The sequence below is a fragment of the Piliocolobus tephrosceles genome, chromosome 21 (assembly GCF_002776525.5).
Source record: "Piliocolobus tephrosceles isolate RC106 chromosome 21, ASM277652v3, whole genome shotgun sequence".
Classification (NCBI taxonomy): Eukaryota; Metazoa; Chordata; class Mammalia; order Primates; family Cercopithecidae; genus Piliocolobus; species Piliocolobus tephrosceles.
Window position 1 is genome coordinate 24554060 of NC_045454.1, and position 25997 is coordinate 24580056.

Consider the following 25997-nt stretch of genomic DNA (forward strand, 5'->3'; position numbering starts at 1 on the left):
AAAAAAAAAAAAAAAAAAAAAAAAAAAAAAAAAAAAAAATTAGAGAATATAGCTCTTTCCAAATAAAAATCTCATAAAATTCACCAAAGACATTCATTGTCATCATTCATTGTAGTCAGTTCATTCCATAGCAATTATTATTATTATTATTATTTATTGATTTATTTATTTATTTTTTTTCTTGAGACGGAGTCTGGCTCTGTCGCCCAGGCTGGAGTGCAGTGGCCGGATCTCAGCTCACTGCAAGCCCCGCCTCCCGGGTTTACGCCATTCTCCTGCCTCAGCCTCCCGAGCAGCTGGCACTACAGGCGCCCGCCAAATCACCCGGCTAGTTTTTTGTATTTTTTAGTAGAGATGGGGTTTCACCGTGTTAGCCGGGATGGTCTCGATCTCCTGACCTCATGATCCGCCCGTCTCGGCGTCCCAAAGTGCTGGGATTACAGGCTTGAGCCACCGTGCCCGGCCACAGCAATTATTAAAAGCTGCAGTATGCAAGACACTTTGCTTGATGGTGGGGATTCACCAAGAAACAGAAACACACATCACTACTTTTTTTTTTTTGAGATAAGGTCTTGCTCTGTCCCCCAGGCTGGGCTAGAGTGCAGTGATGTGAACATGGCTCACTGCAGCCTCAAACCTCTAGAATCAAGCAGTCCTTCTGCCTCAGCCTCCCAAATAGCTGGGACTACAAGCATGTGCCACCATGCCTGGCTGTTTTTTATTTTTTGTAGAGATGGGGTTTCACTATGTTGCCCAGGTTATTCTTGAACTCCTGGCCTCAAGTGATCCTCCTGCCTCGGCCTCCCAAAGTGCTGGGATTACAGGCGTGAGCTGCCATGCCTGGCCGTAGATCACCATCTTTACCCTCATGGAGCTTAAATTCTAGTGTGAGAGATGGTCATTTACTGAGCGAGTGCATACTAATTACGATGGTGGTGAGTGTCGCAGAGGAAATGTGCAGGACGCAGGGCAGGCATGGATCAGGGAGGGCCTGGCCTTACTGCAGGAATATTTCCTCCCTTCCTATCTTCATTGTATGATATTTTAAACTACTGTCTAGACAAGTGCATATATTCATATATATCTTTAGCTTTTTAGAAGTGTCATGCTGTGGCATAGTTATTTCTGTGGAAGCTCTTTGGGGAAGCTCTATCTTGCTTAGCATGGTGTTACTGAGCCCGGTGGCTGCCACTCCGGGCTTTTCTTTTTCTTTCTTTTCCTTTTTTTTTTTTTTTTTTTTTTGAGACAGGGTCTCACTCTGTTGCCCAGGCTGGAGTGCAGTGGCACAGTCAGGGCTTACTGCAGCCTCAACCTCCCAGGCTCAGGCAATCCTCCCACCTCAGCCTCTCGAGTAGCTGGGACAACAGTCACACTCCACCACGCCTGGCTAATTTTTGCAATTTTTTTTTTTTTTTGAGACAGAGTCTCACTGTGTTGCCCAGGCTGGAGTGTAGTGGCTCTATCTCAGCTTGCTGCAACTTCCGCCTCCCGGGTTCAAGCGATTCTCCTACCTCAGCCTACCAAGTAGTTGGGATTACGGGCACCCACCACCATGCCTGGCTGATGTTTGTATTTTTAGCAGAGATGGGGTTTCACTATGTTGACCAGGCTTGTCTCGAACTCCTGACCTCAGGTGATCCACCTGCCTCGACCTCCCAAAGTGCTGGGATTACAGGCATGAGCCACTGCATCGGCCTAACTTTTGTAATTTTTGTAGAGACGGGGGGGTTTCAATTTCTTGCCCAGGCTGGCCTTGAACTCCTGACCTCAGGCAGTCCTCCTGCCTTGGCCTCCCAAAGTGCTGGGATTATAGGTGTGAGCCACCATGCCTGGCCAACTAAGTGCTTTTCAGCTACAAATCATGGGATTAACAAAAGGGGGATTTTGAATGAACTTTTCTGCCTTGTTGCCTTCCTTTCGGGGACACCGGAGAATGGAGATTCTTCTTAGACTGTACCATCCAGGGTTTCCCCACAGAACCCCAGACCCTCACTCCAGCTCCTCCTGAGATCCAGGGCATCCACAAGGAACTGCTGGGGTCCACAGAGGGCAGCGATGAGCCTCTGGTCTTCCTCAGCCTTGTTCCGTGTATTTGAATCAGTGAGGTTGTCGGTCATGTTGGCGCAGGCCTATAGTCCCAGCTACTCAGGAGGCTGAGGCAGAAGGATCGCTGGAACCCAGGAGCTCTGGGATGTTGTGAGCTATGCTGATTGCATCTCCATACTAAGTTTGGCATCAATATGGTGACCTCCCAGGAGTGGGGGACCACCGTGTTGCCCAAGGAGGGGTGAACACTGCCAGGTTGGAAATGGAGCAGGTCAAAAGTCCCGTGCTGTGCCGGGCACAGTGGCTCACGCCTGTAATCCCAGCACTTTGGGAGGCCGAGGCAGGCGGATCATTTGAGGTCAGGAGTTCAAGACCAGCCTGGCCAACATGGTGAAAACCCATATCTACTAAAAATACAAAAATTAGCTAGGTGTGGTGGTGCGCACTGTTAATCCCAGCTGCTTGGATGGCTGAGGCATGAGAATCCATTGAACCCCGGAGGCAGAGGTTACAGTGAGCCGAGATTGCGCCACTGCACTTCAGCCCAGGCGACAGAGCAAGACTCTTCTCAAAAAAAGAAAAAACAAAACAAAACAAAAAAAAAACTCCTGTGCTGATCAGTAGTGGGATTGTACGTCTAAATAGCCACTGCACTCCAGCCTGAGCAACATAGATGCCATCCTTTCTGTCACCTCTAAGGGATCTCTGTGGCCTCAGCAGCTGAATGCCAAATATCTTTCCATGAAGTTTGGGCATTGTACCAACTTCATTTCATTTTTAATATTTTGGTAGAGATAGGGTCTCACTATGTTGCCCAGGCTGGTCGTGACCTTGTACCAAGTTTGACTGCCCTTGAGTCTGCCCTGGAGATCAGAGTCTTTTATCAGACTGCAAAAATGTGAAATCACTGCTTAAAAACATGTGTCTTGGCCGGGCATGGTGGCTCACGCCTGTAATCCCAGCACTTTGGGAGGCCGAGGCGGGCAGATCATGAGGTCAGGCGTTTGAGACTAGTCTGGCCAACACAGTGAAACCTGGTCTCTGCTAAAAATACAAAAAATTAGCCAGGCATGGTGGTGGGCGCTTGTAATCCCAGCTACTCAGGAGGCTGAGGCAGGAAGATCGCATGAACCTGGGAGGCGGAGGTTGCAGTGAGCTAAGATCACGCCACTGCACTCCATCCTGGGCAACAGAAGGAGACTCCGCCTCGAAAAACAAAAACAAACAAACAAAAAAATAAAACAAAAGAAAAACGTGTCTCCTGCAGAGTGAACTGCGCCATGCTTCTCCCTGTGTCCACGCTGCTGGGCCGCCTCTTCTCCGTGTGGCCCTGCAGCAGTGTGTGTGGGGCAGCTGAGGGTGCAGCTTGACTGCTCCTTCCCTCCCCCCCCCCACCCAGCCACGCCTTGAGGCACCTTCCTTCCCGGGTGCTTGTTTTTTTTTTTTTTTTTTTGAGGCGGAGTCTCGCTCTGTCGCCCAGGCTGGAGTGCAGTGACCGGATCTCAGCTCACTGCAAGCTCCGCCTCCCGGGTTTACGCCATTCTCCTGCCTCAGCCTCCCGAGTAGCTGGGATTACAGGCGCCCGCCACCTCGCCCGGCTAGTTTTTTGTATTTTTTTAGTAGAGACGGGGTTTCACCATGTTAGCCAGGATGGTCTCGATCTCCTGACCTCGTGATCCGCCCGTCTCGGCCTCCCAAAGTGCTGGGATTACAGGCTTGAGCCACCGCGCCCGACCCCGGGTGCTTGTTTTGTGGGGACGCCTGGCATCCAGGCAGGTGTCTCCTTCCTGCCCTCCTCTGCTATCTGATTGGACAGTGGAAGCGCCTTCTCCTTTGCTCACCCAGATTTCAAATTTCAATCTCAGAGGCCTGTGACACCCCCACCGCTTCTAAAAGTCACCGCTGTGCTTACAGCTATCCAGCTAATTACACACCTGCGGCGTCCTCAGAGCAGGCTGGGCAGGTCTGCGTCCCTGGGGCTCCAGCGCAGGGTTGGAAGTCCTCCAGGTTTCCCAGGTGCACCAGGGGACCAGCCCCTTTGCCTATAAGTAAAGCAAAAATTTCAAAGGAGATTAAACTTGGTCCTTTTATTGAGGTGTCTGATTTAACGGGGTAAGCAGGCTCCGGGGGCCTAGTCTGGGAGCCTAGCGGCATGTCTTCTAAGCCCCAGGAACTGACTTTCATCCAAGCTAAGGGTGCTGAGACCCCTGCTCCAGTTCTCAGGATTTATTTAGTATAGATGCTTCCAACAAACCGTGGCCATCCACTCCACACCAGGCACCATGCCAGGTTTCAGGGTTACACGATCAGTAGGGAACTTGGCATGCCTTCAGGGAATTCCAGAAACAGGCCATTTGCAGGCCAGAGGAATGAGTGTCAGGACGGAAGGCAGTGTGGGCAGTTGTGGAGTGCTTCATCCAGCCTGGGGAGGAGGCAGGAGGGTGCCCTGGAGTAGGTGCCACTCCGGCAGATTCTTGCTTTTTAGTTAACTTTTCTTTCCTTCTTTCTTTCTTTTGAAATGGGATCTTGCTGTGTCTCCCACGCTGGAGTGTAGTGGCTCACTACAACCTCCGCCTCCTGGGCTTAAGTGATTCTCCTGTCTTAGCCTCCTTAGCTGGGACTACAGGTGTGCACCACCATGCCTGGGTAATTTTTGTATTTTTTGTAGAGACGGGGTTTTGCCCTGTCGCCCAGTTGGTGTCAAACTCCTGGACACAAGTGATCCACCTGCCTCGGCCTCCCAAAGTGCTGTGATTACAGGCATGTGCCACGGTGCTTGTCTCCTTTGGTTTCTCCCCATAAATGCAGCTCCTGCAGGACTTTCTTTTCCCCCCCACGCCACCCTCGGGATGGAGTTTTGCTCTTGTAGTCCAGGCTGGAATGTACTAGTGCGATCTTGGCTCACTGCAACCTCCACCTCCCGGGTTCAAGCGATTCTCCTGCCTCAGCCTCCTGAGTAACTGGGATTACAAGCGGCTGCCACCACACCTGGCTAATTTTTGTGTTTTTAGTTGTAGAGATGGGGTTTCGCCATGTTGGCCAGGCTGGTCTCAAACTCCTGACCTCAGGTGATCCACCTGCCTCAGCCTCCCTAAGTGTTGGGATTACAGGCGTGATGAGCCACTGCACCTGGCCTTTCTTTAATTACTGTTATTTTAAAAATTCTTTATAAAGGGGCTAGAATAAACCGTTTCTTGGTTAAGTCTTGAAATTTCTAGGTCCCCACCTTCTGGTCTTCACGGTAACTCTGAACTTTGTCTATGCCGGTAACTCTGAAAAGTCTTTGCCGGCTGTAAAAACTCCACAGCTACTCCAGTAGTCTGAAGCCCCCTAAGGGAAAGCCTGGAGGCCATTGGCCTAGCTGCCCACCCCCTCCTCCGGGCCTGACTCCTTCCCAGTCTCAGCAAGATTGCTGTGGGGGTGGGTGGAGCCTGAGAGCCCAGCGTTGGCTTCTGCTTGCTATGACATGCTCTGGGCAGCAGGAGCCTCTCTCTTTCTCGGCATAGGAGGAACTAGAGCTCCGTTTTGTGTCTGCCAGAAAACTGGATGGGGGAAGGGTTGGTCCTGAGGGCCCCCGATTTACCCAGCAAACATGCACTGGGCACCTGCCTCGTGTCCTGTAGTGTGCTTGGCAGTAGGGATGCCGTGAATGGGGCCAGGCGTGCGTTATGCAAGTGGGGGAGACGGAGAAGGTGATGGGAACAAACGGGCAGCATGTGGGCACAGTGGGACAGAGTTCTGTGAGGCCCCTTTGAAGTTCCTGCTTCCCGGAGACCAGATGAAGGCCCTCCAGCCACGGCACTTCCTTGAATGGGACGGTGTGAGTCCTTCATGTGCAGCTGGAGGGGGGCCATCTTCGACTTCAAATATTAAACACCCGAGGACTGGCTCTTCAGATCCCATTGCCTGTGACCCACTTTGGCCTCTAGGATCTTCTTTCTTTGTCTGCCAACTGCAGTGGTGAGGCTACTTGGAAGCCTTGAGCTCATTTCTTCTCGCCTAATATCTAAGGGCCTCGCTTTATTTTAATTTTTTATTAAAATTTTATTAAAATTATAAAATTAAAATAAAAAATTTTTTATTAAAATTTTATAAAAATTTTTTATTTTATTTCAAACATAATAAAGGTAGAAAGAATAATACAATGGACCAGGCACAGTGGCTCCTGACTGTCATCCCAGCACTTTGGGAGGCCAAGGTGGGCTCCCCATGGATGATGCTTTCCTTCTACTCTTTCCTGTATGCTTTTTTTTTGGAGACAACTCTCACCCAGGCTGGAGTGCAGTGACGCGATCTCAGCTCACTGCAACCTCTGCCTCTCAGGCCTAGGTGATCCTTCCACCTCAACCTCCCAAGTAGCCGGGACTATAGGCGTGCACCACCATGCCCAGCTAATTTTTTTGTTCCGTTTTTGTGTTTGTTTTTTGTTTCTTTAGTAGAGACAGGGTTTTACCATGTGGCCCAGGCTGGTCTCAAACTCCTGACCTCAAGTGATCCGCCTGCCTCAGCCGCCCAAAGTGCTGGCATTACAGGCATGCACCGCCGCGCCTTGCTAATTTTTGTCTTTTTAGTAGAGCCAGGGTTTTGCCATGGTGGCCAGACTGGTCTAGAACTCCTGACCTCAAGTGATCTACCTGCCTTGGCCTCTCAAAGTGCTATGATTACAGGCATGAGCCACCGCGCCCGGCCGTGTTTCTTTTTTGAATGGTGGGAGAAGGTGTGATTTTTTAGCTTCCCTTTTCTGTACTTTCCAAGTGCTCCTGTCTTCATCTGGACTTGTCCCTGAGCCCCTGGGTCCTTGTAACTGCACTGTTGAGAATAGATAGGGAGCCTGGGGCCCCTAGCTTGGGGGAGGACCCAGCAAGTGTGGGAAGGAGCCGTCAGCCTCCACATCTGAAGGTGGAGAAGGATTTGTACTGTTCTCCTCCTCTGCCTGTGGTGGGGGGAGGCTGATTCCATCACATTAGCAACAACAGCAGCAGCAGCAGCAGCAGCAGCAGCAGCAGATCAACTCAGCCGGCAACCACTGTGGCCGTGTTGGCAGGGGACCTCGGGCGTTCTGTCTGCCAGCAGGTCCCACTGTGTGTCCAGCTGGAGTGCCTTTGGGCACACCCTGTTCTGCTGAGGTGGTAAGTGGCACGTCTGTCTAATGCTCCCCCGAATTGTTTTTTCTAGGTCTTAGTACCCTGCAAAGGAAGCCTGTCGAGCAGCATCCAGTCTACTTGTCAGTTTGAGTCCTACATTTTGATACCTGTGGAAGAACATTTTCAGACCTTAAATGGAAAGGTATTCATTTCTTGGTGGGTGGACCAGGGTCACCTACTCCATGTTTGGGACCAGAGGGGAGGGAAGAGAGTCCCATTCTCAGCCTTTCACAGCTACTGGCAATGGTGGCATTTGACACACGCTGCAGCCCCATGGGGGGCTGGAGGGACCCTGCCTTTGTGGTGGAGGAAAGGGAGGTGGTGACAGTGAGCTGGACCCCAGCTGCTGCCTTGGAGGCCGGGAGGTGCCGAGCGTCTCTCCCTGAGCCTGTGATGGGGTGTCTGCCATGTGTCACTGGAACACCTCCTCCTTGCTGATGTCCGAGCCAGAGGAAGTTGCTTTATCCCAGTACCATGAAAAGCTTGTCAGTTTCTTGGCCCCAAATAGGACATCAGGGATGACTATTTTAGTTTTTAAAAGCTTTTTGTTTCGGCTGGGCATGGTGGCTCATGCCTGTAATCCTAGCACTTTGGGAAGCTGAGGCAGGAGAATCACTTGAGGCTAGGAGTTTGAGACCAGCCTGGATAACACAGTGAGACCTCATCTCTGCCAAAAATAAAAATAAAAAAAATTAGCCAGATGGGATGGTGCGTGCTTATAGTCCCAGCTACTTGGGAGGCAGAGGTGGGAGAATTGCTTAAGCCCAGGAGTTTGAGCTTTCAGTAAGCCATGATTGTGCTACCCCCCTGTAGCCTGGGCAAGAGAGCGAGACCCTGCCTGGAAAAAGAAAAAAAAAAAAGCCACCCAAAAAACAATCTTTTGTTTTGAAATAATTTCGAATGTTTTAGTGAAGTCGAAAAAACTCTTAAACATGCTTCCCCCCAAGCTGTTAATGTTCTTGCCACATTGGTTGTTTTATCTCTCTCTCAACACATTATTATTTTGAAACTTTTTTTTTTTCCAGACAGAATCTCTCTCTGTCACCAGGCTGGAGTGCAGTGGTGTGATCTCGACTCAGTGCACCCAACCGCTACCTCCCAGGTTCAAGCAATTTTCCTGCCTCAGTCTCCTGAGTAGCTGGGACTACAGGCATGTGCCACCATGCCCAGCTAATTTTTGTGTTTTTAGTAGAGATAGGGTTTCACCGTGTTGGCCAGGCTGGTCTTGATGTCTTGACCTCATGATCTGCCCGCCTCAGCCTCCCAAAGTGCTGGGATTACAGATGTGTGCCACTGCTCCCAGCCTGAATCTTTTGAGACTAAGTTGCAGGCACTGTGCCCTTTAGCCCAAGACAGTTCAGTGTGTATTTCCCAAGAACAGGCATTCTCTCATGTAACCACGATGCAGTGATCGAACTCAGATAATTTAGCATTTTTTTTCTTCTTAGCTCTGGAATCACACAGTGCATTTTTTTTTTTTTTTTTGGAGACAGAGTCTCACTCTGTCACCCAGGCTGGAGTGCAGTAGCTCAGTCTCAGCTCCTGACCTCAAATGATCCACCCACCTTGGTCTCCCAAAGTGCTTGGATTACAGGCATGAGCCACCGTACCCGGCCTGGATCCTTTTTAAATGTTGCAACAGAAAAAACATTGAGCTATTTCTTGAGTAGAAGAAATCCTGTGTTCTTTGTGAAAAGAAAAAGTAAGAAAGCTCTCCCTATCTAAGAGATGGAAGTAATCTGGTGCTGCAGTGTGGCCAGGGCTGAATCCCATCTGCTACTCCCTGCATGGCTCACTGTGGTCATGGCCGGGTGCTGGGGGCAGACCAGCCGCGCAAAGCCCGACTCCCATCCTCTTTGTAGATCTGGGTGTCTAAAAGAGAACAAATCAACTAAGCTGACTGACGGCTGGGTTGAGCAGATCTGTGGCAGGAAAATAACAGTGTGTCTTGTGAGCCACAGGGCAGAGCAGGTGCACTGACAACCCCGTGCTTCCTCTCCCCGTCACAGCGCCACGAGCCTCAGCTGCTGTGTCTGCACACAGCTCCCGCCCCAGTGAGGACAGTGTGGCCAGGCTTCCCTGACCACGGGGATGCCGGGAAAAACAGGGCCATTCCTGAATAGGAATAAAGTCTCCCTTTCTCAGAACCTACCTGCTTCCTCTTTAAAAGCAAAAAAAAAAAAAAAAAAAACGAAACACAACACATCAACACATGCCCCATGGTTAACATCAACAGTGAGAAAAGCTATCAGGTGCCTTCCAACAGGATACACAGAGGGAGGTAAAACACCCCTTTCAGGGCATTCCTATCAGAAACATGTGACTGTAAAACTCTCTAATTGTCAGGAATCTAATTGTCAAGAAACTAATTCTCAAGAAACATCAGACAAACCCTCCCAAACACATGGAGGGAGGGTCTGGAATACACAACAAAGATGTCAATGTCGTGAAAGGTGAAGAAAGACCTAAGCACTGTTCCAAATGAAGGAAACTAAAAAGATGAACAAATGCACCACGTGGGCCGGGCACAGTGGCTCACGCCTATAATCCCAGCACTCCAGGAGGCCAAGGTGGGCGGATCACCTGAGGCCGGGAGTTTGAGATCAGCCTGGCCAACATGGCGAAACCACGTCTCTACTAAAAATATAAAAATTAGCTGGGTGTGGTGGTCGGTGCCTGTGGTGCCAGGTACTCAGGAGGCTGAGGCAGGAGAATTGCTTGACCCTGGGAGGCAGAGGTTACAGTGAGCCGAGATTGAACCACTGCACTCCAGCCTGGGTGATGGAGGGAGACTGTGTCTCAAAAGTAAAAAAATAAAAATAATTCGGGTATCTTGCAGCCACAGTTACTAGGTCAACAAAGAGGAAACATTTTAGTATCAAAACGAACAAAACAGGAGAGCATTTGTGCCGCAGCAAACCCACACTGGGGTAAAGGCCATAGGGTCTGGTTACGTGCTGCGTTGGTGGCCAGGCTGAGAGTGGGACATGGTTGCCCCGGCCGCTGGTGCAGTGATGGCTTTCTTGTTTGCAGGATGTCTTTATACAAGGGAACAGGATTAAATTAGGAGCTGGTTTTGCCTGTCTTCTCTCAGTGCCCGTTCTCTTTGAAGAAACTTTCTACAATGAAAAAGAAGAGAGTTTCAGCATCCTGTGTATAGCCCATCCTTTGGAAAAGAGAGAGAGTTCAGGTATTCTGGAAGAAAAAACCCTTTTCTCCTGTTTTAGAGAAATGTGTTTATTGAACTTGTTCCTGACTTAACTGTCGAAAGGTTAAACAAGGCCGGGTATGGTGGCTTGTGCCTGTAATCCCTGCACTTTGGGAGGCCAAGGCACGAGGATCACTTGAGGCCAGGAGTTCAAAACTAGCCTAGACAACATGGTGAGACCCCGTCTCTATAAAAAATTTAAAAAATCAAGCCGGCCACAGTGGCTTATGCCTGTAATCCCAGCACTTTTGGAGGCTGAGGCAGGCAGATTACTTGAGACCAGGAGTTCAAGATCAGCCTGGTCAACAGGGCGAAACCCCATCTCTACTAAAAATACAAAAATTAGCTAGGTATGGTGGCATGCCCCTGTAATCCCAGCTACTCGGGAGGTTGAGGCAGGAGAATTGCTTGAACCCAGAAGGCGGAGGTTGCAGTGAGCTGAGATCACGCCGCTGCACTCTATCCTGGGTGACGGAGTGAGACTGTCTCAAAAATAAAAAATAGGCTGGGCGCGGTGCTCATGCCTGTAATCCTAGCACTTTGGGAGGCTGAGGTGGGCGGATTACCTGAGGTCAAGAGTTCAAGGCCAGCCTGGCCAACATGGTGGAACCCCATCTCTACTAAAATACGAAAAAATTAGGTGCAGTGGTGCACTCCTGTAATCCCAGCTACTCGGAAGGCTGAGGCAGGAGAATCAGTTGAACCCGGGACAGGGAGGTTGCTGTGAGCCGAGATTGCACCACTGCACTCCAGCCTGGGCTACAGAGTGAGAATTCCCCCCCCCAAAAAAAAAAAAGATAAAAATTAGCTGAGCATGGTGGTGCATGCCTGTAGTCTCAGTTATTCAAGAGGCTGAGGTGGGAGGGTCACTCAAGCCTAGGAATTCAGGGCTGCACTGAGCCATGATCACACCACTGCACTCTAGTGTGGGCTACAGAGCAGGACCCTCTCTCCAAAAACAATAAAATTATTGTTATTATTTAATTATTTTTGAGATGGAGTCTTGCTCTATTGCCAGGCTGGAGTGCAGTGGCATAATCTCGGCTCACTGCAACCTCCAGCCCCTGGGTTCAAGCAATTCTCCTGCCTCAGCCTCCTGAGTAGCTGGGATTATAGGCACCCACCACCACACCCAGCTAATTTTTGTATTTTTAGTAGAGACAGGGTTTCACCATGTTGGCCAGGATGGTCTCGATCTCTTGACCTCGTGATCTGCCTGCCTCAGTCTCCCAAAGTGCTGGGATTACAGACCTGAGCCACCACGCCCGGCCAATAAATTATTTTTTTAAAAAGGTTAAACATCCTGGAAAATATTCAAGAGCCACATGGAGACCTATATCATTGTTTCCAGTGTTTCCTCTTAGAACTTAAAGTCACTGGGCTGAGGAGATATGGATCGGGGCTACTATTGCACAGGTCGGGCATTGCACAATTCCAGGAGGCAACATTCACGTAGACCTCAGCCTGCCTGTGATCAACCCGGGATGTGACTGTTGCCCCCATGAGTTGTGCAAAGTGGTAGCCCCAGCTTTGTCTCTGGGTCTCAGCTTCAGGGCTGGCTCTTAGAGCGCCCAGCTCCAGCATTGTGCCTCTTTGAGATTTCGTTATTTTTAATAAATAATAATTCTTCATTTGCCCCAGAAAATTGAGATAACAGTGTGCAGGATGCCCCCTGATGCTCTTACTGTCAGGAATCGGGGTCTTGCCGATGGTCCCACAGTTTGGTTTTGTCCCAGGAAGAGGCCTTGAGAGGACCAGGCTCTCTGGACTTCAGGGTGTCCTGTAACTGGGCTGTTCTTGTGCAGTGTCTTGGAATAAGGACATTTGCCCTCCTTCCCAGAGGGCTTAGACCCTCTAGGGTAAGATAGGACAGAGTTAGGAACCAGCAGAGGCTTCAGCAGGCCTGACCTGTTTCTTTTTCAGAAGAGCCTTTGGCATCCTCAGATCCCTTTTCCCTGAAAACCATAGAAGATGTGAGAGAGTTCTTGGGAAGACACTCTGAGCGATTTGACAGGAACATCGCCTCTTTCCACCGAACATTCCGAGAATGCGAGAGGAAGAGCCTCCGTCACCACATAGTCAGTAGCCGTGCTGTCCTTTGCCTGGCGTGCCCTGTCTTGGTTCAGTTCAGGGCACCGGGAACCCTCAGTTTTCTCTGGAACTGCCTGGTGCTGCCTTACTGTTCGAAGTCTTTTAAAAATGTTTCTCTCTAACTATAAAAGTAGTTTAGCCGGGCATGGTGGTACAAGCCTGTCTTCCCAGCACTTTGGGAGGCCAAGATGGGAGGATCTCTTGAGGCTGGGAGTTTAAGACCAGCCTGGGCAACATAGAAAGACCCCATCGCTACAGAAAATACAAAAATTAGCCAAGTGTGGTGGCATACACGTGTATTCCCAGCTACTTGGGAGGCGGAGGTGGGAGGATCACTTTAGCTCAGGCATTTGAGACTGCAGCATGCTGTAGTCATACCACTGCAGTCTACTTTGGGCAACAAAGTGAGACCCTTTCTCTTAAAACAAAACAAAAACCAAGTGGTATAAGCCATGAGGAAGTATGAAAATGAGTATTATTATCCTCTTGTTAACCCCAAGGGGAAATTTCTCCTGCTTTGAATGCATACACACCTAAAAAAAAAAAGTTGAGAAAAATCATGTAATTGACTTGATAAAGCTTGCGGTAACCCTTGAAACTTTGGGCACGTTACCTGCTCTGGCTCCCGCGTCATGGCCTCACTGGTAAGGTCCCTCTGCTCTGTGTGGTTTAGGACTCAGCGAATGCTCTCTACACCAAATGCCTCCAGCAGCTTCTGAGGGACTCTCACCTGGTAAGCAGCAAGACTTCCAAGAGGGAGGATTGCGGTGCACCCCCATGCAAATCCAAGCCCTTTCACTGTGCTTCTCTTGCCCTCTAGAAAATGCTTGCCAAGCAGGAGGCCCAGATGAGCCTGATGAAGCAGGCAGTAGAGGTGAGGTCGGGGCGGAGTGGCTGGGAGTTACACCCTGTTGCCTGCTCACACCCTGAATGGGGTCTGTTGATTCCACAGATGTACGTCCATCATGAAATTTACGACCTGATCTTTAAATACGTGGGGACCATGGAGGCAAGCGAGGTAGGTTCTCAGTTATTATCACCCAAGATGGAAGCCTGCTGTGCTTTTTGAGAAATTTGAAGGTTCGTTAAAATCTGTTGTTAGGATGCTGCCTTTAACAAAATCACAAGAAGCCTTCAAGATCTTCAGCAGAAAGATATTGGTGTGAAACCGGAGTTCAGGTAAGGGTTCGCGCCACAGCGGCTTGGTGTTCTTGGAGGCAGGGGCTCTGTCTTCTCCTGGAAGTAGGCCCTCTTGGTGGCAGAGGCGACATGCTGATTTGACATGGTTGGTTCTGAGGAGCAGCGCAGTTACTTGCAACCAAAGATGAAGGGCTACCCTTTACAGGTGACTGTGTGTAGCCATCCGCCTCCCACACTGTGCACCAGCACGCCGACTGGATGGAAGCCACTAGACACGGGGATTTGTGCAGCTAGTCCTCAAGTGGGCATGTAATTTGCCCACGTGGGTTCTGCATGCAGGGGACATCCCACCTGCCCACCCAAGGGAACCTTGCCATAGAGGCACCTACTTAGGAGTTAATTTAAGTTTCATTTTTTTAATTTTAATTTTTTTTTTTTTTTGAGACAGAGTCTCACTCTGTCACCCAGGCTGGTGTGCAGTGGCGTGATCTCGGCTCACTGCAACGTCCGCCTTCCGAGTTCAAGTGATTCTCCTGCCTCAGCCTCCCGAGTAGCTGGGATTACAGGTGCATACCACCACGCCCTGCTAATTTTTGTATTTTTAGTGGAGACGGGGTTTCACCTTGTTGGCCAGGCTGGTCTTGAACTCCTGACCTCAAATGATCTGCCCACCTTGGCTTACAAGTGCTGGGATTACGGGTGTGAGCCACTGCACCCGGCCTAATTTAAGTTTCATTGGGACACAAAAATGTTTCACCTCCCACAACCCTCTTTGGGTTATTTCCCTCTAGGAATAGGATTTTTTTTTTTTTTTTCAACTTTCTTGTACAGCTGTATCACCTGGCAGCCTGAATGGGATTGAAGGCTGTTCTGTTTTGCCGCTGACTTGAGTCAGATGACTTCTCAGTATCTGTTTTTGTGTTTCCTTCCTTCTGGTTTGTTGTGAGAAGTGTAGACCCTGAGATGTGTTCTTAGATCCAGGCCGAAGAGTTCTCTTACTGTGCTCTGAAGTTGTCACTTTCCAAATTATTTTACAGCTTTAACATACCTCGTGCCAAAAGAGAGCTGGCTCAGCTGAACAAATGCACCTCCCCACAGCAGAAGCTTGTCTGCTTGCGAAGGGTGGTGCAGCTCATTACACAGTCTCCAAGCCAGAGAGGTTTGTGCTTGGGAAGGGGCCTGGCCAAGGGGTAGATGCTACATCCAGATGAAAAAGCAAAGAGTGATGCTATCTTAAGGGATTTTTATGGGGCTGGGCATGGTGGCTCACCTCTGTAACCCCAGTGCTTTGGGAGGCCAGGGTGGGAGGATCACTTGAGGCCAGAAATTGGAGGTGCACTCCGGTCTGGGTGACAGAGCGAGACCCCTTCCTAAAAAAAAAAAAAAGAAAACAAGTCAAGAAAAAGTCAAGAAGGAAGAGACATGAGATATAGCTCTATGTGTAGGTAAGGGATGATCCTGAGTATATCGAATGAAATAAAGAGGAATGCATATGGTAGACTTCCAGCCAACAGCATCGAAGAAAGGGAGACAGCTGTGTAGCCACGATGTGATGGTGAGCTCATAGCTGTCCTGAACAGATGTGCAGGAAGCAGCCACAGGAGCCTCTGGGAAAAGAGACTGGCTGGCAGGGGTGGGAGGAACATTCACAGTTTGTTCTTTTGTATTGTTTGAATTTTTAAACATGAATGAATTACTTAAAATTTCAAAATGAAAAAAAAGTGAAACTCCACATGGGCAGTGGACTCCGTGTCTATAAAACGGAAGTTACCTTAGGAAGGACCTTAGTGACTTTAGGAAGAAAGAGGCTTTTGGTGATGGCTCTGGACTCATCTTCGTTTTGTATCACCGTAGGCACCTCCCTGGGCTCTTTCACTGTCCAGGAGGGTGGCAAGGCATGGTCTGCTTGGAGTTAACATCTCTTTTTTTTTTTTTGGTCTTAAGAGATAGGGTCTCACTCTGTCACCCAGGCTGGGTGCATTTGTACGTCACTATACTACATCCTTGAACTCCTAAGTTCAAGTGATCCTCTTGCCTCAGCCTCCCAAGTACCTCAGATTGCAGGCATGCACCACCACACTTGGCTAATTTTCATATTTTTTGTAGAGGTGGGGGTCTTGCTATATTGCCCAGGCTGGTCTCAGACTCCTGGCCTCAAGCATTCTCCCGTCTTGGCCTCCCAAATCTCTAGGATTATAGGCGCATGCTGCCGTATCTGGCCTGAGTTATTAATATCTTGTTTTGGTCATGTTCTGAAAATGCTGGGCATTCTTTTCCCTCTGGACCTGACATCTGATCAGGACACTGTAAAGGAGCTTGTGCAATGACATTTCTTCCCCGATGTATGATCTCCTTGATATGTGGTTTCGCAAGGTGTGCAGTGGTAGGGAGTTGATACGCTTGTCAGTCCATTTGAATCTCATGATGGCATTGAATGTGTGTTTCCTCTTTGCAGTGAACCTGGAGACCATGTGTGCTGATGATCTGCTATCAGTCCTGTTATACTTGCTTGTGAAAACAGAGATCCCTAATTGGTAACATTTTCTGTTAAGATGCTCTTTTAAAAATGGCACCGCTTGACCAGGCACGGTGGCTCACACCTGTAATCCCAGCACTTTGGGAGGCTGAGGCAGGTGGATCACAAGGTCAGGAGATCGAGACCATCCTGGCTAACGTGGTGAAACCCCGTCTCTACTAAAAAATACAAAAAAAATTAGCCAGCCATGGTGGCGGGCGCCTGTAGTCCCAGCTACTCGGAAGGCTGAGGCAGGAGAATGGCATGAACCCAGGAGGTGGAGCTTTCAGTGAGCCAAGATGGCACCACTGCACTCCAGCCTGGGTGACAGAGCAAGACTCCATCTCAAAAAAAAAAAAAAGGCAGCACTGCACTGTGGTAGTTCTAATATAACTCTAGGAGAAGCCCACCTTCAGTTGGACACCTGTTATGAGCTCGGTGTGGAGCATCCCCCGCTTCATCCATCCACTTACTGATGGGGAAACCAAGGCCCAGAGAGCTTATGTTTCTTGTTCTGGAACGAGTGTCTAGGCAGTGGTTGAGCAGAAAGCTGATTGCCATTCTTTCTGGCCCCGAACCCATCATCTTCCACCTGGAACCCACAGCTCAGTTTACAGTAATCAGCTTACTGAAGACTATTTCAGGGAACTAGCTAGTCATGTTACTTGTGTTCCTAATCGCACACGCTCTGCAGAGAGACCCAGGGGAGTGTGGTGGTAGCTCCCTGAGCGAACCGACACTTTAGATATTTGGTCAGTCGCCCGAGCCAATTATACTGTTTTTGCAGAAGTGTGACTTGAATAGACAACAACGTAACTTTTTTCTTCCTTTCATTAGGATGGCAAATTTGAGTTACATCAAAAACTTCAGGTTCAGCAGCTCGGCAAAGGATGAACTGGGATACTGCCTGACCTCATTCGAAGCTGCCATCGAATATATTCGGCAAGGAAGCCTCTCTGCTAAACCCCCTGTAAGATCTCACCCCTGCCCTGGCCTTCCTTTGTGGGCATCATGGTTCCCTTGATAGGGTGCTGGGGTTGGTATGTGGGCAGAGGGATTCTTAAATTGCCTCCCAGGAATGGGGCCTCAGCTGTTTGAGGGCTGTGAGTCTTGAAAATCACTCAGTGAAAACACCAAGCCCCCAATTGGCAGTAAAAGTTGGTGGGTTATCATTGGGATTTTCATTGTTAATATCCTACTTCATTAGTCCCCATCCTCTCCAAAGACATGTGAGTGCAAAGGGAAGCCAGAAGTAGGGAATTTTGATTTCTTGACCTTGATGTTCAAGAAGTGATGTCACGGAATCCCTGGGCTGTCGCCTTTCCACCCGGAAATCTCTGTGGCTGGTAGCTCCTTTGCCTGAGTTCTGTTCAGGCCTGCTGGGCTTGTTTCACCCTCCTGGCCTGGTAGGCTGCACTTGGCTTGCGCTGCTGGCCCAGATCCTACGCCTACCGAGGGCAAGCCAGGTGTGGAATGGCGAGGGGTATGTGAGCAAGTGCAGGGTCCGGGCTTGTTTCACCCTCCTGGCCTGGTAGGCTGCACTTGGCTTGTGCTGCTGGCCCAGATCTACGCCTGCCGAGGGCAAGCCAGGTGTGGAGTGGCAAGGGGTATGTGAGCAAGTGCAGGGTCCGGCCACTGCACACAACCGGGCGTGGTGTGCTGACTGAGGTGGTGTGGGCAGCTCCAAGTTGCTCCTGCAGGGTCCTGCTCCATGCAAGGATGCAGCTAGAGCAGGCATACTGTAGGCCGCTTCCACAGTGGGCACTGGGGAACACAGTGGCACCTGGAAGCTTGGAGAGACCAGGAACTGCAGAGCCCCAAGGAGAGTGTCATAGCCCTGGCTCAGGGAACTCCTAGGTTGGGCTCCCTGAAGGGTCAGAGCTCTTCTCTCCTTTTTGTCACCTGCAGTGTAGTGAGTTGGGAGCATGTTTTAGCTCTGTTTATGTTACAGCTCTTTCAGTCCTGCCATTTGGTGGGTCCTGAGTTCTTGTCCCATGTCCAGGAAGAATGAGGTACGTAGACTAGTGGAGGGTAAGCAAGGCAGAGAGGAGCTTCACTGAACGGCAGAACAGCTCTCAGGAGATGCTCGGTGGACAGTTCCTTACTGCAGGCGGGTCGTCCTGACGAGTCAAAGAGGCCCGATGTAGGTAGCTCCTTTCCGCAGTTAGTAGTCCCAACATCTGTCTGAGTCTGGCTGAGTCCAGGGTTTTTATGGCTCAGAAGGGAGGGAGCATGTGCTGATTGGTCCATGGGTGGGCCTGGAAAAAGCACCATGAGTTCTCACTCTGGGCCGTGGACTCCACTTGGAACTGACAGCCCGGCCCCCAGGCTTCAGGCTGTCCTTGTTCTGAAGGTGGGGCTTCACTCGGAACCTGCCCTTCCACTCGGGAGCCTGTCTGCCTTCTGCCACCTTCAGCATGCTGGCCAGTGTGCCCAGGCTGTTTGTGCCAAGGGCCACCTGCGGGCCCACGCCAAGCTGCTCTCAGCCCCTGTCTTGGCCACTCTCCCATGCTCATCAGCATGGGATGAGCATGCTGGAGGGGTGATTAAAATTATTTCAAATTTCAGCTTACTAAAGACTATTTCAGGGAACTAGCTAGTCATGTTACTTGTGTTCCTAATCGCACATGCTCTGCAGAGAGACCCAGGGGTGTGTGGTGGTAGCTCCCTGAGCGAACCGACACTTTAGATATTTGGTCAGTCGCCCGAGCCAATTATACTGTTTTTGCAGAAGTGTGACTTGAATAGACAACAACGTAAAATCTTGGAGGGGTCTGAGGCATCAGGAGGCTGGCGTGTCAGCGTCACCCCAAGCATGTGCACACCTGGCTGGGTTGTAACAGTACCTGACTTGGCCTCACCTTTGCTCCGAAATTGGAGTGGGTGCCAGGAGTGGGGGGAGTGGGAGCAGGCACTTATGAGCCTGCCGGGGCAGGGGCACTTCCTGGGCCCCCGAGAGCTCAGAGGTGCCTGAATCCAGAGCTGTGGCTAGGCGGCTGCAGCTGTTCCTGGGAGTTCAGGGCTCCCACCCTGCCAACTCAGTAGGAGATGGGGCTGCCGCCTGTTCCTGGCTCCTGTTGGCCCTGCAGAGTGCACAACTCTGGCCGCGCCTCCACTGCAGCTTACGTCTGCAGCAGCCACTCCCGATGGGCCACCGCTGCCATCAGTGAGACCATTAATGTGTGCAATTTGAGGACTCGGTGGCCTTGCCATTATTTCCTTGGTTGTTGGTGAGTGTTGGCTGGAGTGGGAGTGTGTGATTATATTTCTGCGTAAATCGCCAGAATCTTGAACCACAATTGTCCTGCTGGCCTGTTTCACTACATACCAATGAGTAAAACGTGATCATACTCACAGAAATCACAAAGTTGAAATCAATAAAATGAAAAGATCTCTGTATTACAAGGTGAGAGTACTGAGGATTGAACATTCATCTTTGTCAGAGCTTGATGTAGAATCTCTCAAAATAATGATGAGGTAAAGCGTCTGGGAGACAGCATCAGCCTGTCCAGGCACCCTCAGGTACAGGCAGTTCCATCGCATTCATTCGTTATTAACACGTTCGTGCATTTTCAGTCTTTTTCCTACCCATGTATATTTTACATAAGTGAAATTATATTGTGTGCTGGGCCGGGCATGGTGGCTCACGCCTGTAATCCCAGCACTTTGAGAGACAAAGGCGGGTGGATCATCTGAGGTCAGGAGTTCGAGACTAGCCTGGTCAACATGGTGAAACCCTGTCTCTTCTGAAAATAAGAGACTTAGCCGGGCATGGTGGCAGGTACCTGTAATCCCAGCTACTTGGGAGGCTGAGGCAGGAGAATTGCTTTAATCCGGGTGGCAGAGGTTTCAGTGAGCCGAGATTACGCCACTGCATTCTAGCCTGAGTGACACAGTGAGACTCTGTCTCAAATATGTATGTACATATGTATATATATAGAGAGAGAGTACTGTTTTTTCCCCAAAAGAATAGCTTAATTTTTTTTCTGATTAGAAGACTAATGTTTGCTTACAAATAATATTTGCAGACTATAAAATGGCAGTGAAGACAACAAAAACTTCCCGTAAACTTACTAGCCAGGGGTGACACTTACTAATATTTTAGCATTTGTCTTTTTTTCTGTACATACACAATTGTATCTTTTTTTTTTTTTTTTGAGGAATGTGAGCCAGTGTTTTATTCGTTCATTTCTTGCACATGAAGCGCTCCTTGATGACATCCTTGGCCTGAGATTGTTTGTCATAGTCCTTAACTGCTACACAGCTGCAGCCAGCCCCTTCATAGGGTCTCCTCTCTCTTGTCAGTTTTACGGAGGCCTTTCCCATTCCCCTCATTTCTTGTTGTCATCAACCTTAATTAATTTGACCTGGTGTTCAGCACCCAGGGTCTCCCCGATGTGGCACATGCAGGCACATCACAGTTGGATGCAAGCGCACCAAGATGGGCTCAGCACTCGTCTGAGGCTTTGGCAGCTTTGTGAATTCCATGTGCTAGGCCACCGTGGATGAGGGTGTCCTTCAGCACCCCTCATAAAGCAGTGTTAGCATCCGTTACACCGCCAGCAGCAATGTCTTCCTTGGCCATGGCAGTGGTTCACGGGTACAGCAGTGCAAGGCCTTTCTCAGCCATGGCAGTAGGTCACAGGCACAGCAGTGCAATGCCTTCCTTCACTATGGCGGTGGGTCATGGGTGCAGCTGAATCTTGAACACACCCGAGCCTCTGCCTCCACATGACTTGGCGGTGACAAGGAACGGACACAGTTACCTTTTTAACCAAAATTTTAGGCCATGATCTCGCTGTACTCGTTGACTATTCAGGTAGTTGATGAAGAATTAATCTCTCTCCTTTGAAGTCTGATTTGATTCCCCCACTCGTGGCCAGTGAAATTGGGGGTCATCCATTGCATCTCAGATGTGGCTGGCTGTGGCTTTTTGAAAAGTTACTTTCTTCTGCCTTGTTTCCGTATTTAGGGGGAAATCAGCAACATTCTGGAGTATGTGTGTGGGCTGGGTGCAGTGGCTCATGCCTGTAATCTCAGCATTCTGGGAGGCTGAGCGGGTGGATCACCCAAGGCCAGGAGTTGGAGACCAGTGTGGGCAACGTGGTGAGACCTTGTCTCTACAGCAAAAATAAATAAATAAATAATAAAGAAATGAAAAAGAATGTGTGTGTGTGTGTGCTCTTGTGTCTCTACCTGTGCGTGTGTGCAGCATCAGAATTTCTTTTCATTTCCATGGCTGGGGAGTAAGAGTTGTGAGTTTGACTTGTTTTCTTTGAGGCTCTGGGAACCTGTGTTTCTCTTACTCTGCCTGCAGTGGTGTCTGCCCTGCCCTCTGGTTCTTGCACTCTGATTGAGCTGAGAGTTCACTCCCTGGCTGGCTTTCCTGCCCTGCAGAGGAATCACTCTGCTGCGCCTTGCTGGGCCTGGGTTGTCTCTGGTCACCTGGAAGGAAGTGTCCACCTCTCAAAGATGCTCCCGTCCCCTAGCTGCCCCCATAGCGTGGCTGTCTTCTGCTTTCTCACTTTCTGTGGAGGCCTTCACCAGGTTGTAAGGAGGTGGCTGACCAAATGGTGAGAATCCATTGGCTTCTCACACCTCTTTTTATTTCAGAAAATATTGCAGGCAGATTGGGAGTAGTATTTGAGAGGTTGCTTCTCTCGTGCTGGTGTTGGTTTGAGGGTTTGAGTCCAGTCCTTAGTTTTTTTTTTTTTTTTTTTTTGAGACTGAGTCTTGCTCTGTCACCCAGACCAAAGTGCAGTGGTGCAATCTCGGCTCATTGCAACCTCCGCCTTTCCCAGGTTGAAGCGATTCTCCTGCCTCATCCTCCCAAGTAGCTGGGACTACAGGCACGTACCACTATGCCCGGCTAATTTTTGTATTTTTATGGAGATGGGATTTCGCTGTGTTGTCTGGGCTCATCTCGAACCCGTGACCTCGAGTGATCTGCCTGCCTTGGCCTCCCAAAGTGCTGCGATTACAGGCGCCAGCCACTGCGCCCAGCCTGAGTCCACTCCTTCTGCAGGCTCAGACGTCTTGGGCACGTCTATTTGTCTCTGCATCTGGGGTGTAAGAATGCCCCTAAGAATAGTGTTTAGTTCAGATGGGCAAGGGAGGGTCACAGTCCAAGGCACCCCTCTTGTCAGGATGTTGGACCCTGGTCCTGCCCTCCTGGATGGAGTATGGTTGGTTCTGGTGAAACCTTGAGAACAGGTATGCATCATCCTCAGGCTGGCTGTGAAGCCCACCCTGCAGGCATCGAGAGGTGCTCATCTATTTACTGTGGTCTGTAATTGACAGAGCAGGCGTGGTGCTTCCTTGTTGTTACGATTCTGTCTGTATTATGGCCTAGCTGCTCACTGGTTTAAGTAATGAAGTTCCCTTTAGGAATGTGGAGAGTCATTGCTATGGATCGATGGTGTTTCCTCGGGAAAAAGCCCAAGTGTATCTTCTCACAGCGGAAGAGGTTTCTGAAAACTATTAAGGATTAAATATGAGGACATCGAGTTAGATTTTACTATTGATTTTATATAATGTAGTCTCATGGAAATTTTCTCTGCAAGATATACTTGGGATGACCATAGCATTTTATATTTCCTAGAGCCAGGATCTCGCTCTGTCACCCAGGGTGGACTGCAGTGGTGTGATCCTAGCTTGCTGCAGCCTCCATCTCCTGTGCTCAAAGGGATCCTCCCTCCTCTGTCTCCTGGGTAGCTGGGACTACAGATGTTCGCCACCACACCTGGCTAATTTTTTAATTCTTAAATTTTTTGTAGAGACGAGGTCTCGCTATTTTTCCCAGGCTGGGATTGAACTCCCGGACTCATGTTATCCTCCCACGTCAGCTTCCCAAAGTGCTGGGATTACAGGCATGAGGCACCACACCCACTCAACATTCTTTAAACATGTTCGTAAATGAAGACTTCAGCTTTCTGAAAATAAATGGCTGGATGACTCTAGTGTTACCTTTGTGAGTGAAAAAAGAGAACTTTGAACGAATCTGGGTTGGGCCTGGTCACTCACGCCTGTAATCCCAGCACTTTTGGGAGGCTGAGGCAGGAGGATCACCTAAGGCCAGGAGTTAGAGACCAGCCTGGGCAACATAGCAAGACCCCCATCTCTACAAAAAATTAGCAGTGCATGGTGGCACACCTTTAGTCCCAGCTACTTGGGAAGCTAAGGTGGGAGGATCACTTGAGCCTGGTAGTTCAAGGCTGCAGTGAGCTATAATTGTACCACTGCAGTCCAGCTTGAGGGACAGAGTAAGACCCTGTCTCAAAAAAAAAAAAAAAAAGATAAAAGAAAAAAAAAGACAAGAAAGAACCTGTACCATTCTTGGCTACAGCTTTGCATGCTTTTGGCCTTCCTTACATTACTGGGTTTCTCATAAAAAGGATTTACCCCTTTCTCTAGTAAGTCCTTGCTGATGTCCCCCCCACCTCTTCCCATAGCTCATTCTTCCCTGAGGATTCAGTTTTGGGAGACCTACCTCTTTTCATCACTGCTGTCTAAATCGTTAACCAGAGTTGCAGAAAGAGTGCTGGATTTACCCGGATAACAACGTGTGATGTTTCTCTGACCCTAAGCTGCTCAGCTGTGAACCGCGGTGTAAAGCGGATTGTTAGAGCTTTATATAGCGCACAGCAGCTGGGGCAAAAGCGCCTCTCTCAGGTGCTGGTGTTCATTTGCTAAGTTAACCCTCCGGGGGAACTGCTGGGAGGACCCTGCTTGGCAGAGGACCCCAGGAATGGCCTATCCCCAGAGGTGCTGTCGGCTCTATCTTTCGGTGGACCTCCAAGTCAAAACTTAGAGGGCTGTAAAGAGACATCCTTATTCCACAAATTTGTCAGGGTTTGGGGGTCTTCTGGCAGCTGCTGGCTGGAAGAAATTCCCTTTACTTCCCACCAAGACCCTTTTTCAGGAAGTGAATTTGTCATTACACGGTTTGGTTGCAGGTGCTCAAGGGAGCATCAAACTGTCTTGCTAGAAATGATTTCATAAAGTATTATGAAAAATAAAGTTTTGCCTTTTTTTTTTTGAGATGGAGTCTTGCTCTGTCGCCCAGGCTGGAGTGTAGTGGCACAATCTTGGCTCACCACAACCTCTACCTACCAGGTTCAAGTGATTCTCCTGCCTCAGCCTCCAGAATAGTTGGGATTATAGGCATGTGCCACCACACCTTGCTAATTTTTGTATTTTTAGTAGAGAGGGGTTTCACCATGTTGGTCAGGCTGGTCTCAAACTCCTGACCTCAAGTGATCCACCCGCCTCGGCCCCCCGAAGTGCTGGTATTACAGGTGTGAGCCACTGTGCCCGGCCCTTGCCTTTTTTTTTTTCTTTTTGAGACAGGGTGTTGCTCTGTCACTGAGGCTGTAGTACAGTGGCATGATCATGGCTCACGGCAGCCTCCAACTCCTGGGCTCAGGTGATCCTCCTTCAGCCTCCCATGTAGCTGGGACTACAGGCATGCACCACCACACTAGCCTAATTTTTTATTTTTTTGCAGAGGTGGGGTCTTGCTGTGTTGCCCAGCTGGTCTCAAACTCCTGGGCTCAAGTGATCCTCCCGCCTCAGCCTCCCAAAGTGCTGGGGTTACGGGAGTGAGCCACTGCACCCAGCCCTAGATTTTTGTATCTAGGTGAACATTACCAGCAATATGAAGATCTAAACTTATTAATTGGGGTGGATCCTTGAAACACCCAAAGAGATGAAGGAGTAGTTAATCTCTGTCTGTGTCATAAATTCCCCGTATATCTTCCTGGATTTGGCCTCGTGGCCATTTTATTGATTGATTGATCGAGTGATTGATTGAGACAGAGTCTTGCTGTGTCCCCAGGCTGGAGTGCATTGGCACAATCTTGGTTCACTGCAACCTCTGCTTCCTGGGTTCAAGCAATTCTCATGCCTCAGCTTCCGGAGTAGCTGGGACTATAGGCATGCACCACCATGCCTGGCTAATTTTTGTATTTTTGTAGAGATGGAGTTTTGCCTTGTTGGCCAGGCTGGTCTTGAACCCCCGGCCTCAGGCGATCCACCCGTCTCAACCTCCCAAAGTGCTGGGATTACAGGCATGAGCCCCTGCGCCTCGCTTATTTATTTATTTTTGAGATGGAGTCTCACTTTGTCGCCCAGGCTAGAGTGCAGTGGTGTGATATCAGCTCACTGCAACCTCTGTCTCCCGGGTTTAAGTGATTCTTCTGCCTCAGCCTCCCAAGTAGCTGGGACTACAGGCGTGTACCACCACACCCTGCTAATTTTTTGTATTTTTAGTAGAGACGGGTTTCACCACGTTGGCCAGGCTCTTATCGAACTCCTGACCTCAGGTGATCATTCACCTCAGCCTCCCAAAGTGCTGGGATTATAGATGTGAGCCACTGCGCCTGGCCATGTGGCCATATTTAATAGGCACGTCCAAAAAGCAAGACCCCTCTCTCTCCTGCTGGTTGACACTGGGAAACTGAGACCAGCTTGTAAAATGGCTTTCCTGCCCAAAGGCCCCAGATAAGACAGCAGGGTATTGGGTTGTGCAGGCATTTGGTCAGAGGCTTGAGGAGGGAGCGAGGCCAGGGCAATGTGAGTTTCCATCTGGAGGATGATGGTGTGTGCTGCATTCCACGCTGGAGATGGCACATTCCACATATACAGGCAGTCAGGGTGCCGCCGCCATCCCCTTCCGCTGCCGGGAGCAACCGTCAAAGCCTCCCTTCCAGGAAGCCCTTTTCCCTGCCTGACATCAGCCCATCCTCCGTCTCAGAGAGCAGGTCCTGTGTGAGGCGGGTGAGAGGCACAGCCGATACTGCTCTGGAAGCTGATACTGCTCAGCCAGGGTTGTTGCTGGGGCACTGTGTATTGA

At 49.7% G+C, this 25997-nt stretch overlaps 1 protein-coding gene across 5 annotated transcripts in view; it reads left to right on the plus strand.

Moving 5' to 3' along the window:
- The window catches only part of ANKRD27 (ankyrin repeat domain 27), an 82201-nt gene that overhangs the window by 20695 nt on the left and 35509 nt on the right, over nucleotides 1-25997 (plus strand). For 4 of the 5 annotated variants that reach the window (XM_023229034.1, XM_023229037.2, XM_023229036.1 and 1 more), the window contains exons 3-12: nucleotides 7222-7332; nucleotides 10224-10380; nucleotides 12322-12476; nucleotides 13163-13222; nucleotides 13310-13363; nucleotides 13442-13507; nucleotides 13592-13668; nucleotides 14667-14788; nucleotides 16085-16163; nucleotides 16982-17114. In XM_023229034.1, the coding sequence (XP_023084802.1) occupies nucleotides 7222-7332; nucleotides 10224-10380; nucleotides 12322-12476; nucleotides 13163-13222; nucleotides 13310-13363; nucleotides 13442-13507; nucleotides 13592-13668; nucleotides 14667-14788; nucleotides 16085-16163; nucleotides 16982-17114 (1014 nt within the window). The remainder of the gene's footprint in view (nucleotides 1-7221; nucleotides 7333-10223; nucleotides 10381-12321; nucleotides 12477-13162; nucleotides 13223-13309; nucleotides 13364-13441; nucleotides 13508-13591; nucleotides 13669-14666; nucleotides 14789-16084; nucleotides 16164-16981; nucleotides 17115-25997) is intronic. The other variant, XM_023229038.2, reaches the window with a different exon arrangement.